Consider the following 16,687-nt stretch of genomic DNA (forward strand, 5'->3'; position numbering starts at 1 on the left):
AATAAGGTCCAATGGTGGTCCACTGGAAGGGGCGGGACTTCCTCTTCTCTATGTGGGTGGTATTTGCAAATTACTGATGTTCGGCTTCCCTCTGTGTGACCAGCACCTAGCAGGGAGTAAAAGGTACAGAGGTTCAGGATAATCTTATTTGGGACTGAGGTAACATTACTGCCTGTACTTGTGTACCTTAAATACAGTATGTAATCCTCTTTGTATAGTATTGGCATGTACTGTAGCTACTTTCACTTCAGCAATAGAGTTGAGCCCTTTGCCTCCTGCACAGCACAAACTTCCATGACATACTCACTGTAAAAAGTCTTAATGTGCACAGATGTTCAATAACACAGCTGTCAAACACCCTAAACACACGACGGAAAAAATACATGCATCAACACACACAAATATGTGTTGCATTAGTGTATGTAAAGTAAATAAATTGAACCTCTCAGACACAATTACATATTTCTCCATTGTTGGAAAATGGCCAGAAATAATCTTCATGCCAACAGTAGATGGCAAAAATGCAATTTTAAGCAGCAAGACAGGCTACAAGACTCCAACAGATCGCCGTCTTGTGGGTTTCTCAGTGCACAGCAGGCCTATCTTTATTTTGAAAATGTAAATTAAATGTTTAAAATATATTTCCTTTCAAAAATGAAAGGAGAAGAACTGCTGAAGACTGAGTATAACATAAAGTGTTGATATCACAGTGTAAATCAATCGCTTTACCTCAACGGAATTTAACAGTCTCCATTAAGGCTGTGAAAAGGATAATATCAGAATCCTCTTAATTTAATTCTAAATACAATTATTTAACAGAGCCATGCTACAAACAAGTCTTGCACAGTAATGAATACACTTTTACAGTTTGCTGATTTGTTTTGCTCGGCTTCGGTTGAGCTTGAGCTTTTGTCACCTTTGTCCCGTCTCAAGGATAGCAGCAACGTAATAAGCCTTTATAACCAAAGGACTCGCCCATAGTTACCGACCACAGCAACCATAAAACTGGAAAAAAGAACTACACTGAACTTTGTGAATGTTGTGGGTATTTTTCAGAAAATAAATGTCCATTTAGTCCCTTCAAGTAGAGGGTTGATCAAGTAGGCTTATATTCTTACTGTTGTATGGTATTGACATTGAAAATGAACTCATTAAGAGATCCAGGAGGGCAGTAGGTAAAACTTTAACCTGTGATGACATTATTGTGCAAATCTTGGAGCTGCTTCCTAGAGAGACATAATAAGGCTAATTTAACAAACTCCCTGAACTTTGTCAAGTTTATCAAGGCTTTTACATCAGTTGAGTGTCAGTGATGTTTTGTCAGTACATGATGTCTTACTTTTTATGTTTAAGTAGAAACAAAATCATGCAGAACAGAGTCAGAAGTGTTTTTACAGCTTTTGTTGTTGTGGCTGTTGAGTTGTATTTGAGTTGTTTTAGTTTATACCTTGCTGCAAATACTGTATAATGCCCAAAGTGACAATTAAGATTTAATATAGTGAATTGAAATATACAGTATAACATAATTTAATTGAACAGAACCATAAACTACAGACTCTTAATTGACCTAAAACTGAATCACCACCTCCCTAAAACAGTTGAGCAAAACCTGATCATTATAACCTTCATGAGTTTTTGCAGGGCTGTTGAATTAGTCTCAGATTTACCTAGGGGTACCTAAAAGATTGACAACTGATTACAGGTGTCAAAATATATATACATACATATAGTAGGAAATGAAAGATTAATGAAAGATATATAGAGGTTAAAAGGAGACAGAACCTTACACAGATTACATCTCTTTTTTTCGATACCATATTTAAAAAAAAAAAATTAAAGTAAGTTTTACTTTTAGATTTTATGCTAATAAAGTATGCTTGTTGGGACACCAAGAACACCCAAATTACATTGTTTTCTTGTTTTTAAGTAGCTTAGATTAATGCTATACTGCCAAGATATGCAGAATATTTAAACAGATTTTTGTTCCACAAAAGAAAAAATCAGATGTATAGAAATACGATTAATGCAAATGGGTACACATGATGCAGTTCCCTTAATGTAGTGCTGACTGTAATGTATACATACCATAATGATTCCTAACATTGCTTATTGCCATCTGCGTCTTGAACCTTTGACCACCAAACAGATGACTGCTTCGTGGTTTCCATCTTCATTTCTGAGCGCTGATTGCACAGGGCCATTGAGTCCTGAGACATTCCTGACACGAGACACTGTTAAATAACTCACCCTTTAGGCTCACCTTTGGCACGTCAAAGTCCCTGCAGAGAGAGGGACGGGGGGGAGGCGGAGAAGGAGAACAGGTTGAAGACACATTGAATAACCGAGCAGTGACAGGTGAGCTCCTCCTTTGGACTGGGACACTGAGCAGAGACGAGCTGGTGAGTTTAATTTAAAACCCTCTACCATACTGTATAACTGGAATTTATGATCGCATTATTTATCATATAGCAAAATATATTTAAAGGCCAATTCCTGATCTTAATCCAAATCTGAAGAGTTATGGCTTATTTTTATTTTTTTTCTGTTGATCGTACAAATCATTTTTTTAATTTACTGAATAATTGTACTACTTTAGGCTTCTAAAACTAAGTGAAAGTTCAGTGAAAGTTCAGTTTTTTATTGAGCTAGTCACAAATGTGATAAGGGGTCACACGTAGACAACGCTTTGTTTTAAGGGGTCACACAAGCCAAAAATATTTGAAACCACAAACATGCAGTACAATATACATTTTTCTTCCATATAAAAATAATAGATAAGTGGACTTTCCAGTGGAGATTCTGACGTTTTCAAAGATTGTTCTGTATATTAGGGCAATGTTTGTTTGTTTTTATTTAAGGAGTTAAGGATTCAAGATCTGATAAAATAGAGTGAACTGTATTTGGAGCGTGATTTTGTCATTATGCTGCACATCACATGGAAGTTCAAGGCTCTTGGAAAATGGCACCAATTATAAAATTAACTGCACAATGACTCCAAATCACAACTTGTTTGCTAGGTCAGTTTGCCTGTCAGTACACGGTGGTTACAACACAGGAAGCGCTGTGTGACTCTAACAGAACATACACTATCCTACTGTAACCATGTAAGCCAGTGGGCACACACTCTTGTCCACATACTAACACAACCATCCTTTACAACCTTCCAATATGGAAATTACAGTGTAATGAAAAGGGGTACAGGGACAATTATCACTGTGCATTCAAAGTCCAGGCTGTCTTTATAAAGGAGAGTCGTCACCAGATTCAGCTGTGCCTGCTGTTAACAATTAACTGCCACTTGAGTGCTGAAATGGAAGATTAACTTTTCATCTGACGCTATCAGCACTTCTACGGCTTCTTTAGGTCCAGGGTTATCTGCTATTAAATTACTGTTTAAAGGGTGACAGCAGTGCAGGAAAAATGTTGAGACAGATGACACATTTATTAAGGTTATAAATAACTGGAGATACTCCTTTACTGAAGGGTTAGATTAATTACTTGAAAATAGCACTTGTATGTTTGTATATCCCGTGTTTTACTTTTTATATCACAGTCTCAAAATGTCTTTTTTTTATCATCACTCTGATTTTGGTAATATTTAGGAGATAAATTCAGTGACAGGAGACAGCAACTTGTGTCATAAAGGGCATTTAAATATATCATTTTTGGTTGTGTGTGTATGTTATTTACCCTCTCCTCCATGTTAGGACATGGCCGGGTACAAGCCGAAGGTGATTTCTCTAACCAAGAGGCCGGGTCATTCATTTGGCTTCTACTTGAGGGTGGAGTATGGTGCGGAGGGTCACCTGATCCGCTGCCTGGAAATGGGAGGTCCAGCTGAACTGGCTGGCATGAAAGACGGAGACCGTGTCCTGCGGGTCAATGGAACATTTGTTGATGGACTGCCTCATTCAGAGGTAAGTAGGATGTGGAAAAACTGCAGTGCATTAATCAAATCAATAGGAACTCTGAGATGTATATGGAGCCCCGAAGATGACAAAATGTAGTAGAAGCTTATCGGTTACATGGAGTGTAATAAGAAATGTAACACTTTTGTAAGTCATCTGTGAAGCACTTTGAAATGTACTAAGATGTATGAAAGGTGCTATAAAAATACAGTGTGATTGATTGACGCTATTACGCCATTTCTAATTCACTGCTGCTAATTTGATAATGACATGGTAATACCCATTTTAGCAGCTTGTACTTGCAGATGATGCTATGAAGATAGAAGCATGGTGTCTTTCAATTTGGAAGTTGCATTAGCATTACATTGCCGTTGCTAAGATGTTTTAGTTACTGTGAGAGTGGTGAGGAATATCGTAAATGTTGCGTGCGGAGAATATAGAATACATAAATAATTAAATGTGTGTCAAGACTCAAAATGAATTAGGAGTGAGTAAAAAAATAACCTAAATATAGATAGAAGACAAGTCTTAATCAATTCATCAACTAATTGGTGGTAAATGAAAAAGAGTTAAACACTGTTTTTTCAACTAACTTATTAGAGGTCATCAAAATAGTAAAAAGCTTTATATTTCTGCTTTACTCATTAAAAAGTATTATGCATGGGTGTTTTGTGTATTCTGTTATATGTTTGTCAGTTTCAAGGCTTCATAGAATGATGGCATTGTACTGTTACAGGCATCTTTATTAGAAGACTTCTGCTTTGTATGTGTTCCCTCGGGACAGGTGGTGGACATGGTCAGAAACAGTGGAGCATCAGTCACATTTCACATCCTGGATGAAGCTTCCTACAACCAAGCCAAAGCAACAGGAGTGAACCTGTCTGAACCTCAGACCAGCCTGTGTTTGGCCACACCGGTTGCCAACGGTGTGGACAAACTGGCTCCGAAAGCCAAACTCTGCTACCTGGTCAAGTCCAGCTCAGGCTATGGGTTTTCCATTCGCTCAGTCAATGGTGAGATGAAGAGACATGTTTAGGGGGTGACAATTTAGGGCATATGATAAACATAATGAGAAAATGAAAGATTGGTTTAAAAAGCACTAAATAACGATATACAAATAAACCTGTCTAATTTATCTACCCACGTGGGTGGAGCTGGATGAGAACATTTAGGAGTATATATTATAACTACTGCATTGGCCTTTTTAATGGTTAAAAAAAACATTTTCTAATTCTTTACAGATCAGGAACAAGTCAGTAATTACAACAACTATTTGGTTTGCCAGATTGTGAAATCTGAAATTGGTTAGATTATGTCCTTAGATTATAAACACTGCATGCAGAAAAAAAGAGTGATCTTTAGTTTTATTCCACTCATTCTTCTTCCTTGTCGAAACCTGGCGCCTAAATACCCCACAATGCAACTCAACTGCAAACAGGTTGGTCAGAGATTAAGGTGTGCTATCCTAGTAGCGGCTAATGTACCCTTGAGTTGCTAGCTTCTATAAGGAGCAGACTTAAGAGATCTGGTAGGATCACTTCTTTGTAACTCAAGGCCTCTAGATTTTTTGAATGTTAAGTATTATTTTAGTATTTTGGATCAATTATTTTGCCGCTCTTCTCCAGAATTTCGGATCTCAGACTTTCCGTTGGAGCAACATTAAAGGCAAAGCAAGTGACATATTGACGGGGGATGAAGACAATTCAAAGGGATTTGCATAAACTGAGGACCAAATAAAGTTCTTACTAATGGCTTATTACTAATCTATGAAGTTTATACTATTACCACTATTTGTATCATACTGAAGAGAACTGGTTCATATTTGCATATTTTAGCTTTTTTTCATATCTCCTATGACATGTTTTCTAGGTGAGAAGGGTTTGTTCATGACCGAGGTGATCATAGGAGGTGTGGCTGACAGGGCGGGGGTCAGTGTCAACGACCGCCTGCTGGAGCTCAACGGGGAGGACTTAGAGGACGCCACACACGATCAAGTAGTGGACAAGATCAAACTGGCTGGCAGCAGCCTCATGTTCCTGCTGGTTGACGAGGAAACAGACAGGCACTACAAGAACAAGCATATGAAGATAGGAGCATGGTTAGCCACAGCCAAGTATCTCCCACACAAGCCACACATCATCAACATAACCAAAGGACCCGATGGCTATGGCTTCCTGCTCAGGGAGGAGAAGAACCAAACAGGTAAGGCCATATGTAAATATTACAAACAAACAGTATTTTAATGCTGAGAGATGGCTGTGTTTTAACAGTTTGCTTGTTGACCTCACGCAGGCCACTTCTTCAAGGACATAGACATAGGCAGCCCAGCAGAAAGAGCAGGTCTGAAGGAAATGGACAGACTAGTAGCTGTGGACGGTAAGGAGGTGGACAGCTGCAGCCATGAGCAGGTGGTCAACAAGATCAGGCAGAGTGGAAACAAATGCTGCTTCCTAGTGGTGGACAAAGTCACGGACCAAATATACAAGCAGGTGAGTCAGGGTGCCACTGTCAAACTTCAATATAGACTGCAGACAATCTAAATGTCATCGTTGTGTCCCTCACAGGGCAAAGTGTCTCCCATGGTCTCCTTTGAGGAGATAAAGGATTCCAACTCGCCGCCCAGTTACACAGAGGCCCTCAATTTACCTGCTCCTGTCCGACCATCCACACCTGTTCAGAGTAGGAAGGAGGAGCTCAAGCCAAAACTGTGTAAGATGGAAAAGGCCTTAGCTGGCTATGGCTTTCACCTAGATGGCATCCAGGGGGTGTCTGGACATTACATCCAGGAGGTAAGAATTACAGCAATCTCCAGCATTTCATAATTGTCAAATCAAAGCAATGACAAACTCTTTGTTTCAGGTGGTGAAGTCTGGAGTGGCTGACAGGGCGGGACTGGAGGATGACGACATTGTGGTGGAGGTCAACGGGGTAAATGTGGAGCAGAGCAGCCACGAAGAGGCGGTGGCGGTGATCCGCAGCAGTGGCAACTATCTGGAGATGCTGGTGGCTGATAAAAGCACCTATGAGCAACTCAAAGCTAAAGGAGTGACCATTACCCGCCTGCTCCTCGGGGAAACATCTTATGCTCAGGTTCACACTGCAGACACTCCAGAGGAGGAAGAGCAATATGAGGAGATCAGACCTGAAACCCCACCTGCACCAGAAAGAGAGAGGGTGAGTGGTGCTTTTTAAAAGCCTCACCGGTAATATGTTCACCAGCTGTGTTGGTTAAATGGTTGGTCCACCTCTGTGGTCCAAACTGAAATAACTACTATTGGATGGATTGCCATGACATTTTGTCTGCCATTTATGTTCCCCAAACAATGAATCCTAATAACTTTATCATCAGCACCATCATGAGGTCATTTGTGGTTTTGAACTATTGCCACAAAACGTACGTTCCCCTAAATATGAATTGGAACAACTTTGGTGATTCTTAGACATTTCTTAAGCGCCATCTTCAGGTCATACATTGAATCGGTTCAGTACATTGATTTAAAACCCAAATACCTGCAAAACATATGAGACCCCAACGACTCTAAGCAGTGCTTTGGTTCATGCCAGTAGAACAATAAGCTAAGACGGTAATGTTAGCATGCTAAAGTTCAGCTTCAAGCACTACTGTGTGTCACAAGAACAGTCTCACAGAGCCACTAGCAAGGCTGTGTAGTCTTAGTCTTGTTTATAGGTGGCCGTGTGCATGCTGCATCTTTATGAAGGGCTGGAATCTTCGCATGTGTCATGTCTTTCTTTTTATATCTTCTTAACTAAAAGTCTTCATAGAGAAAAATGTTCAAAGTCTAAAATAATTGTTACTTTGTTTTCCCTCTCTTCTAGGCAAAATCATCTGCATCTCTAGACAGTCTGGATGAGAGACTCTAAAAAATCACCGAAAGACACACTCTCCGACTTGGTCTTTGTCAATCTAATGTTGATCCATCATTTTCTAAACAATCAGCTTCAATGGCTTCACACTTGCACTTGATGTCGCAGGAGACAAAGAGATGCAGAAAAAAAATACAGTCAAGCCTTTTGAAATTCACTGACAATATCTTAACTCTGGCAGGATATCTGCATGATTAAAGGGTGGAGAATACTTTTTCATGAATACGTTTGTCTTCCTTTGATGCAATAAGTAGATGTACTTGTATATGAGCAATGATCTGACTAATGTGTAATATCTCACAAAACTTAAAAGCTTAAGCTAACACTATTATTGTTACCAGTAAATACTGTGGCCTTTCATGTATTTTTCTTTTCTCTATGCAAAGACTGCCTTCATTTAATGTTCTTGAAATTAAAAGTATTGTTTTAGTTCTAAAAAAAAAAAAAAGAAATAATAAAAAAAAAGTATTATCTGAATTATGCTTACTTTATTTCTTTTTATTCCCAATTTACTGACATATTTTGCTTTAGGGTGGAGATCATGAATGACATATTGATATTTTCCTCATATACATTACAGTCATTTTTTATATATACATATATAGTCCAATTACACTTCAACAGGAGTAAAGCAAAGGTTTGCTTTGAACAGTACAGCTCCAGTGTGTTCAGACAAAAGAAAGGATAAGATCGGCCGATTTAATGAGAATTTAAGTGTTTGCATTTGCAGGCAAAATTAAATTACTAATAGTAATATCTGTTCTGCAAATATTTTAATTCAAGAAAGTCCTCTTTCAAAGTTGTTTCCCAATGTGCTCCAACAGTTCTCCATCTCTTGCATCCAACAGTCAACCATTCCTGATTCAGGAACAGGCAGCTGAGAGATATATGTCCCACATATAAAAAAAAAAAAAAAAAAAAGATTTCTGGATATCTCTAAATTCCATATTCAAAGTCACCCACGGGTCAGGGTTCAAATCCAGGGGGGAAGAGATGTAGGGGATCAGAGGGCCATTTGTTTCTCTGGCGCCTGCTTGTGGGCAAGATAAAGGAAGAGGATGCTGGACAAGGCGCTGACCAGGAAGATGACGTCAAACCAACGGTGGTAGAAGTTGAACTGCAGCTCTCCCAGAACCTCTGTCACGATGGAGCGATACTCCAGCGGCATGCTCATACGCATCAGCAATACGGATGATACAAAATACATTCCCTGGTGGAGTGAGACAAATGGAGAAAGTTTTGGTTTATCTGTTTTTTTTGTAGGCTGTGCTCTGTGTTACAAGATAACTATAAAGCAACACACTCACCATGATCTGAGCGAGGACAAGCACGATGACGTTTGAGGACTTGCTGCTTGATATTGCATAGAAGAACTAAAAACCAAGGAGCATTAAATTGTTGGTTAAACAGAATCATTTAAAAAAATTGGCCCCAAGATCTGTAGCCATTTCACCATGTATCATGTGATAGTTTTACCTTAGTGAGGGTGATGAGTAAGCCACGGATGGATGTGACGATTATTATCCCCACCAAGATGAAAGAGATGTGTTGGGACCAAAACTTTACCTGAGAAGGGGAGACAGAGAATAAAAAAACCAAGCAATAAAAAAAGGAAATTAGGAATAGGGACTGAAGATGACAACTGTCAATCTGCATTCATCATTTATATATTTAAATTTAAACATACTGCCATATTATGAGAGGTTATTATGAGATGTTCGTAGGAGAGAAAGCAGGCAGAGCGATGATAATGAGCTGGGAATTATCTTTACAGGAGGTCATGCAGTGTGACATGTGACTATTTTTGCATGTATGTGTTTGTGTGCGTGTGTCTTACATCAAACTGGATGCCCAAGTAGTTCACTGTAATTTCAATGCCCCTCGTCACTGGATCTGTCTTTCCAACTCGATCAAACACAATGTTTATTGTTGCCTATGGTGGAAAGAAGAGGCATTTTACAAATAAATAAAGGGTACTTTTTTTTATCTGCATATAAAACATTTAAAAAATCATCACATTATCTATTCAGGCTGTAGCACTCAGAATATCTATGAGTGAGTTTGGGGGGAAAGACACAATGCCAGAATATAATTGTGAATGTTCTCACCATGAAGATTTTCCAAACACAATAGATGGAAAAGAAATAGCCGAGGAAATTGAAGTATTTCCCCTGGAATGTCTTTGAGTACTCAATTCGCTCCTAAAGATAGGGAAAGGTGGTGGTAAAGAATTAGCTAATCATTTATCACATGTAGGCAAAGGAGATCATCAAAATGGGCGTAGTGTGTACAGAAAACTGAGTGTGACTGGCTTCCCAGTCTAGATTTCAGTTCAAATGTGGGCAGCTGCACAAGACCTTTTTTTATCTGATCTTTCTAAACCATGTGATTAGTCAAGAGCAGACTTTGCAGTTTGCTAACAAAAGTTTATCTTTCATTTATATTGTTATCTTTTTATAAGGTACTGTGATCCATGTGATGATACATAGTGGTAATAAACCTGACCCTTGACAAGTTACATTTTTATTTTTTTCCCAGAGATTCCAAAGTTAGTTAAGTAGGTTTAGAGTGGTTTAATGAACAGAAATCTATTTTAAGATTTTAGCATTGAATCAAATGACTCTGAACACAAAGTTCCCTCATGGTACTAGAATGAGAGACAATTAGGATTGTAGAGCAACTGAACTTCTTGGCCCGTTTAAGCTAATTGTTTTATAGCACTTTTACTGTATGATTGAGTCTAAGCCACTCTAATTAACTCTAAGTACGGTAAATAATGGACCAACATTCATCAGGTGCACAGAACTAATACTCCAATGAGACATTATGATTGATTTGTGTTTTATGGGTGTGATAATACTCAATTGTAAGCTAAACACGTAGCCATTACAACTTTATCAGTAGGTGCATCTAAAGGCATCTGTAAAGTTGGGTGGATAATGTAGAAATAACTAGACATTGCTCAACTCTGTCATGAAGAAAGGACTTAAGTGTGCGTCAGTAATGTCCTCTTTGCTTTTATCATAACTAGCTCTGTAATCTTTGACAGGCCCATGCCTCCCTCAGCAGCACTGACCACACTGCCTTAATAATCAACTGAGGGGATGGGGGGAGCAGACAGCTATGAAAACAAGAGGTGCATAACAACTGGGGAAACACAAACAAGCATCCACATCTGTAGACAGGTTAACAGCCGAAAAGGCTCCAAACTGATAGCATCCAGATATTAAGAATTTGTTTTTGAGAGAGATGGGCCTTTGATGATGGTCCTTGGTCGTCAAAGAAACAGCAGCGCAGATTATACTTTAACTGAGCCTTTAGTTCACAGAGTCATAAAATACTCAGTGCTACCAACAAGTCAAGACACAAGAAACAAGTAAAGTATGCTTAAACTTGTGTTTTTGAATACCTGAGAGTTGGGACAACACAATATTGATATATCATCACCGCTCGATATGGCAAACGTGTTCGCAAAGAGTTTCTTATTTACACATCCAGCAGTTATGGAGCAACATTATTATTCATATGGAGTCCTGTTTGTGTCCAGCTGATGAATGTTAGTCCAGTATTCCCTCTCCTTTTAACTCAGTTTTTGGTCCCTACCAAAAATATTATAAAAAATGCTTTATAATATTCACTAGCAAGTCGCTAACTGTGTCTGTCTGCTGTTTGATGCCAAGCAGGTAGTGTACGTTGTTTCTGAACCACAGTAAAGTTGCATGCCGGACTGCTAGACAATGAGCTGAACTTGATACAGCTCTGTTAGGCATTGGGGTGTTGCTAACCTGACAATAAATCATTACTTTTAAATCCTAGGCATTCCATGGTATATGCTAGGAATGCTTACTTGATCCAATCTTAACTTGGAGGGAGTAAGTCATGTTTTTTATTATTTCCAACTACATAACTTTAATATAGCCATCATATTCTTCCGTGTTGTCTTTTTTATTCACTCATTCAGGTGGAGCGCTTGTGTGTCTCTGTGTCTGTATCTACCTTAGTGGCTTGCAGATCCACAGTCTCAAGAAAGAGTTGCCGACTCAGCTCCTCTAGAGCATCAACCTCCTGCTGGATCAGAGATAGGTCTGGAAGGATTAAGTGAAGGCTGACATCTACTTCAAATACTGTAAACAATTAGTCATAGTTATCTGGTAAGCTAAAAATGACGTCTTCTTGCAGTCATAGTCAACATAAGTATAAAGGATACTTTCACTGCCTGTTTGCGTAGAGGTAACACTCTTGATCATGCCCCAGAATCCCGTCTGTTTGTTCTGGTCTTCCCCACGCTGGTACATCTGCCTCCGTGTCATGGCAATTCTACACAAACACAGAACAAATTGTAGTAGCACAATCATTTATTTATTTAATTTATGAAGAAAAGAAAAAAAGAAGAAGATAAACTTTTTTTCTTACTCACCGTTTCTTCTTACTCACAATCATGTCCATAGTCTGGAGCAGCCGCCTCTCCAGAGCAAGGATGTCACTGTCTGTTACATTCCTTCGAAAAAATAACCAAGCAGGAAGCATCAAAGGCAGCATGTGTCATGAAAACAGGGATGCAATTTCAGATAATAATGCATAAGCAGAGTCTGATAAACATAATGTGTTATATGTCTGTTGAAGGTAACATGAGAAAAACCCACAGCTGAGCTTACCTGAGGAAATAAGACATGTATGTGTAGGGACAGTTGACCGCACCAAACCCAGACAACAAAGCCATGAGGGTGACTCCGATCACACCAACACGACTGATGAGCTGCTCAATGGACAGGATGCCTTAATATAAGACAACAACAGTGACATCAGTGGTTCACCTGCCATCAACAACCTTCACAACTCTCCCATTATGAGAAAAAAATGGCACAAGCGAGGCATAAAAGTGCCCAGAGCGGAGAGGGATGCTCACTTACCATGTTTTGGACTCAGGATGGGAAAAGGGTCTCCCAACTTCCAGAAGAAATACATGAAGGTAAACCACACCATACAAGCAAACAGAAGCTTCTGTCTCTGCACTACAAACAGACACAAAGAAAGCAGATTTATGTGACGTGACATACAAAATTCCAACCGTCAAAAGCATAATTAACGTTTAGTAACAGTATTTTATTTTCAATACCCAGCTAATCAGATATACTTACACAGGCGTATGTTGCTGACAACAAAGTATCCAATGTAGAAAGGCACCACAAAGATTAAGACCAGCAGAATCACATACAGATTCAGCTTCCAGTGAAAATACCTAGAGCTGTGGCAAAGATATGTGGGTTAAACTTCTTCATCCGTAAGAAGCAGCAATAAAACAAAAATGATGGTCAACAGATTATGTACTCACTTGCTACTTAAGGCACCCAAGATCTCAAAGATGATGAGCTCAAACATCGTACATGAAAAAGCAAAAGTGATGGAGAAAACCACCTGGACAATATACTGTCGCACCTGTCGACAAATACAAAACCAGTCAAGACTGTTAGCAGAGAGGACTTCCAGTGATTGATGAGGCTTACAGCTCTTTTAGGGATGACCATGTGAAAATGCACTAATGCTTTTTTTCTCATTGGAATAATTATTATGTTCTTGTAAATAAATGTTTTGCAATAACACTGTACCTCATAATCTTTAAACAGCTGTCGCATAAAGAATAGCCAGCCAAATCCAAAGAACAGCACCTGTGTTGGAATGAATTGGAATTATTTGGAGAAAGAAGAGAGGGGAGAGATAACATTGTAACATTTTTTTTCAATTATGAAATGCTCATTACAAAAACTAGTCTTGTCCGGAGTTTTATGAAGCTAACAGTAAATTTGGAAACCAAATTGGCAGTGGAATTTTATCTGAAATATCAAGTCTATTAATTAAAACTTTTTTCTAGATATTTTTCATGCAAAGACATTAAAAGATGTCACAGTAAGGGAAAGCACAGGTTTAAATAAAAAAAATGCTTCAGTTTCAGGACACTGGCATGGTTTACAGGGGCACTTTAATAGTAAAGAACCATCATAAACGTTATAAGTAACAAGATTTTCCTGCAGTGACAAGATAAAACGTGTGGTGTGGGATAAAAATCTTACTAGTTTCATCCATTTCTGAATGCTGAGATCACCCTTTCAAAACTCCCTTAAACACAGTTATCTTTAACAACTTGAAGCTCAGCACAACAGTTAATCCCACAACCAAAATACACTCATGCAACCAAGCACTAAATACATTTGTCAGAATTAACTCATTCTACTGTAACAAACATGAACATTAATATGTTTTCACTCATAATAAAAAGATATTATACAATGACCTAAAAAGTATTAACCACAGATGGCATTACAATATGTCTCACTATTGTCTTTGAAATGTTTTTTTTTATATAATTCAACATTACAGTTCAAAGAAAGACAAGCCCTTCTATAAATCTTTACTTGAAATTGGCAACCTGATAGAATTATATCAGAAATGATGCAATGTGCTTCAATGTTTAACAGTGTTTGTTGCTTATTTTCATGTTGAGTGTTTACAAAATGCACAAAGATGAAACCCATTCGATACATAGATGTATAGGATAGCTACCAATTCATACAAATACACAATAATGCTAGTAAACCCTGACTATTGCCATCTGTAACAATAATCCAAATAACAACTATGTTCATATTTACAGTACATGAGTAATCTGGTCTGTGTGGAGCAAAATGACATAGATAATGTATGTCTTACGTGATATTGTGTATGTTAGTTAACATTTACATTTAGAGTCATAATTAGTAGTCATCATTTCTAAAATTGTGTTCAAACATGTGCCAACAGAACTGGAAATACACAGAGTGTTGCTGGCGTCTGAGTTTAAGTAATAGACTGAATTAATTTGGACAGACGTGGTCCATGAGTAAAGACAATAAAAAGTTATTCACAGTTGAATCACATAAACTACTGTGAAGATTTTGATCTCAGTATTGAGTAAAGGGTGTAATCACCTTAACACTACAGGAAGCTGTAGTTCAAGATGGTCTCTGTCAAAGCTAACATTACGTAGATAAGTGTCTACTTTACCAACTCATTATGAACGTTACCTGTGAGGTGAACATGATGACTGAGTCCACCACGAACGACATGGTGTTGTTGGTGAAAACAGCCTTAAATCCGCAAAAGAAACTGACCGTTCAGGTGTAGCTGGGTAGAGGATAGTTTCTGCTCATGCTAATATTTTAAAAAAAAGTCGTGCTTAAAACGTTTATGTAACTAATGAGCTCATTTTAAGAGCATTTGTTGTTCAGCTGTCAAATGAATACGGTAGCCCATGTTGTTACGTCATCAAAATGAGTCCGACAAAAGACACTTCCGTCGCAAATCTGTGACGTTTCAAAAAAAAAAGAAACGCAAATCGCACGATTCACATAGACTGTACGATGATTGAATGGACTATGAAACAGTTTTAAAGGCGTTTTTGATTCATAGTTAATCATGAACTTATTTAAGGTTAAGGTTACTTTCATTAACGTTGTGAGGATTTCTATGAGGCCCTTGTAATTACCATGTTTGCCTGCAGAGGGCAACAAAATACAAACTGCTACATTTCGCCACCACCAAGAACAGGCTACTGCTAATAATAATAATAGTAATATTTAGAATAACAATGATAATACTTATTTTGGTCTGTAAAAGTCCTGAAAAGTTATAGTACTTTCTCAATCCACCTCTATAGTTGTGGGTTAGAGTCCCTCATGAACACAACATTTTCTGCCAAAGTTAGAACAGTTGTGGTTTGGTTACTTCACGTGATAATTGTTTCTGTAATAATTGCTTTATCCGTAATCTTCTAGACAGTGCACTCTTCACAGCCAGTACTATTTGATACTTGAATCTATAAACTGGGCTACTGCAAATACTCTACTTTGAAAGTTTTACATAAATGCATTTTGGATGCATATAAACTAAACGTTTTTATAACGTGTTTTTTTTAATGATTCATCTTCATGTCCCCTGGAAAATCTAGATGAGTTGGAAATGAAAGTTGCAGGGCTAATTCACTTTTTTTTCCTCCTATGGTAAACTATTCCTGTCATCGCATACTGCAAGATGGCCCATAAGGAAATGATAATCAACAGAGCAATTACTCAACGGCAACTTTCTAAAGCGTCGAAACTTTTAATAGTTGACATCGGCACCTGTCTCAAGAAACAATACCCGAAGTGACACCGGGGGCGCTGTTTATCAGACATGCGCTGTGGCGTTTTGCCCGCACACATTGCGCCGCTGCATCCAGAGAGCTGAAGTTTGGAGCTGCCGCCGGCTGGTGTTCATTGTGCTGCAGGAGCGCAGAATAGAAAACACACGGAGGAGTAGAAATAGTTCTCCCTCGGTCTGGAGTGATGTTTCGAAAGACTGCTGGGCTTTAAGGATGTGCAAGATGTTGCAGAGGTAGAACATCTTCAACTGTTGGCTTTTACCTTTTGCTTTAGGACAGATAGAGGTGAGTGTCATTGTTTATGTCATAGTTTATATGACACAGGGAATATATAAAAATAGCCTAAATCAAAAAATAGTGGAACTTTTATGTAATTGCTGTGTATCTGTGGTGTTATTTGACGGCAAATGCTTTTATGTCAATTTCAAGTTTAACTTTTTTTAAAGAGCTCTGATAACTTTGAGACCCATGGATAATTTATTTCGATCTATTTCTCATATGAATAGTTTCATATATTGAATATTGAAATATATTATACTGTTATAGCACTTGAGGATTTGTTTTATTTTTTTGCATTGCATTGCTTTGCATCCCATTGAATCATTTTCTAGATGTTTGTATGCAATACATGTGTTGGACAGCATCTAGTGTACACATGAGCTGAATTCTTTCTCTGGGATGAGGTACAAATGAGACTCTTCAAAGTTTTAATTCATATAAC

General features: G+C 38.2%; 3 protein-coding genes across 3 annotated transcripts in view; 1 reads left to right on the forward strand and 2 right to left on the reverse strand.

Moving 5' to 3' along the window:
• The window catches only part of gsk3ba (glycogen synthase kinase 3 beta, genome duplicate a), a 115,712-nt gene that overhangs the window by 28,183 nt on the left and 70,842 nt on the right, over positions 1-16,687 (reverse strand). The window lies entirely within an intron of this gene.
• Positions 2,339-8,225, forward strand: pdzk1 (PDZ domain containing 1). The gene is made up of 8 exons (XM_054615031.1): positions 2,339-2,399; positions 3,708-3,917; positions 4,693-4,921; positions 5,778-6,110; positions 6,201-6,397; positions 6,473-6,697; positions 6,768-7,082; positions 7,746-8,225. Exons 2-8 carry the CDS (start codon positions 3,711-3,713, stop codon positions 7,788-7,790), a joined length of 1,551 nt encoding a protein of 516 aa, XP_054471006.1. The 5' UTR covers positions 2,339-2,399; positions 3,708-3,710; the 3' UTR covers positions 7,791-8,225.
• si:ch73-390b10.2 (Golgi pH regulator) lies at positions 8,280-15,082 on the reverse strand. The gene is made up of 14 exons (XM_054615033.1): positions 14,852-15,082; positions 13,400-13,459; positions 13,126-13,229; positions 12,932-13,038; positions 12,704-12,805; positions 12,449-12,569; positions 12,211-12,291; positions 12,001-12,110; positions 11,790-11,878; positions 9,902-9,994; positions 9,631-9,726; positions 9,270-9,359; positions 9,101-9,166; positions 8,280-9,003 (listed from the first exon to the last, which is right to left on the reverse strand). The coding sequence occupies exons 1-14, from the start codon at positions 14,891-14,893 to the stop codon at positions 8,797-8,799; spliced, it is 1,368 nt and encodes a 455-aa protein (XP_054471008.1). The 5' UTR covers positions 14,894-15,082; the 3' UTR covers positions 8,280-8,796.

This window comes from Anoplopoma fimbria, chromosome 16 (assembly GCF_027596085.1).
Source record: "Anoplopoma fimbria isolate UVic2021 breed Golden Eagle Sablefish chromosome 16, Afim_UVic_2022, whole genome shotgun sequence".
Taxonomy (NCBI): Eukaryota; Metazoa; Chordata; class Actinopteri; order Perciformes; family Anoplopomatidae; genus Anoplopoma; species Anoplopoma fimbria.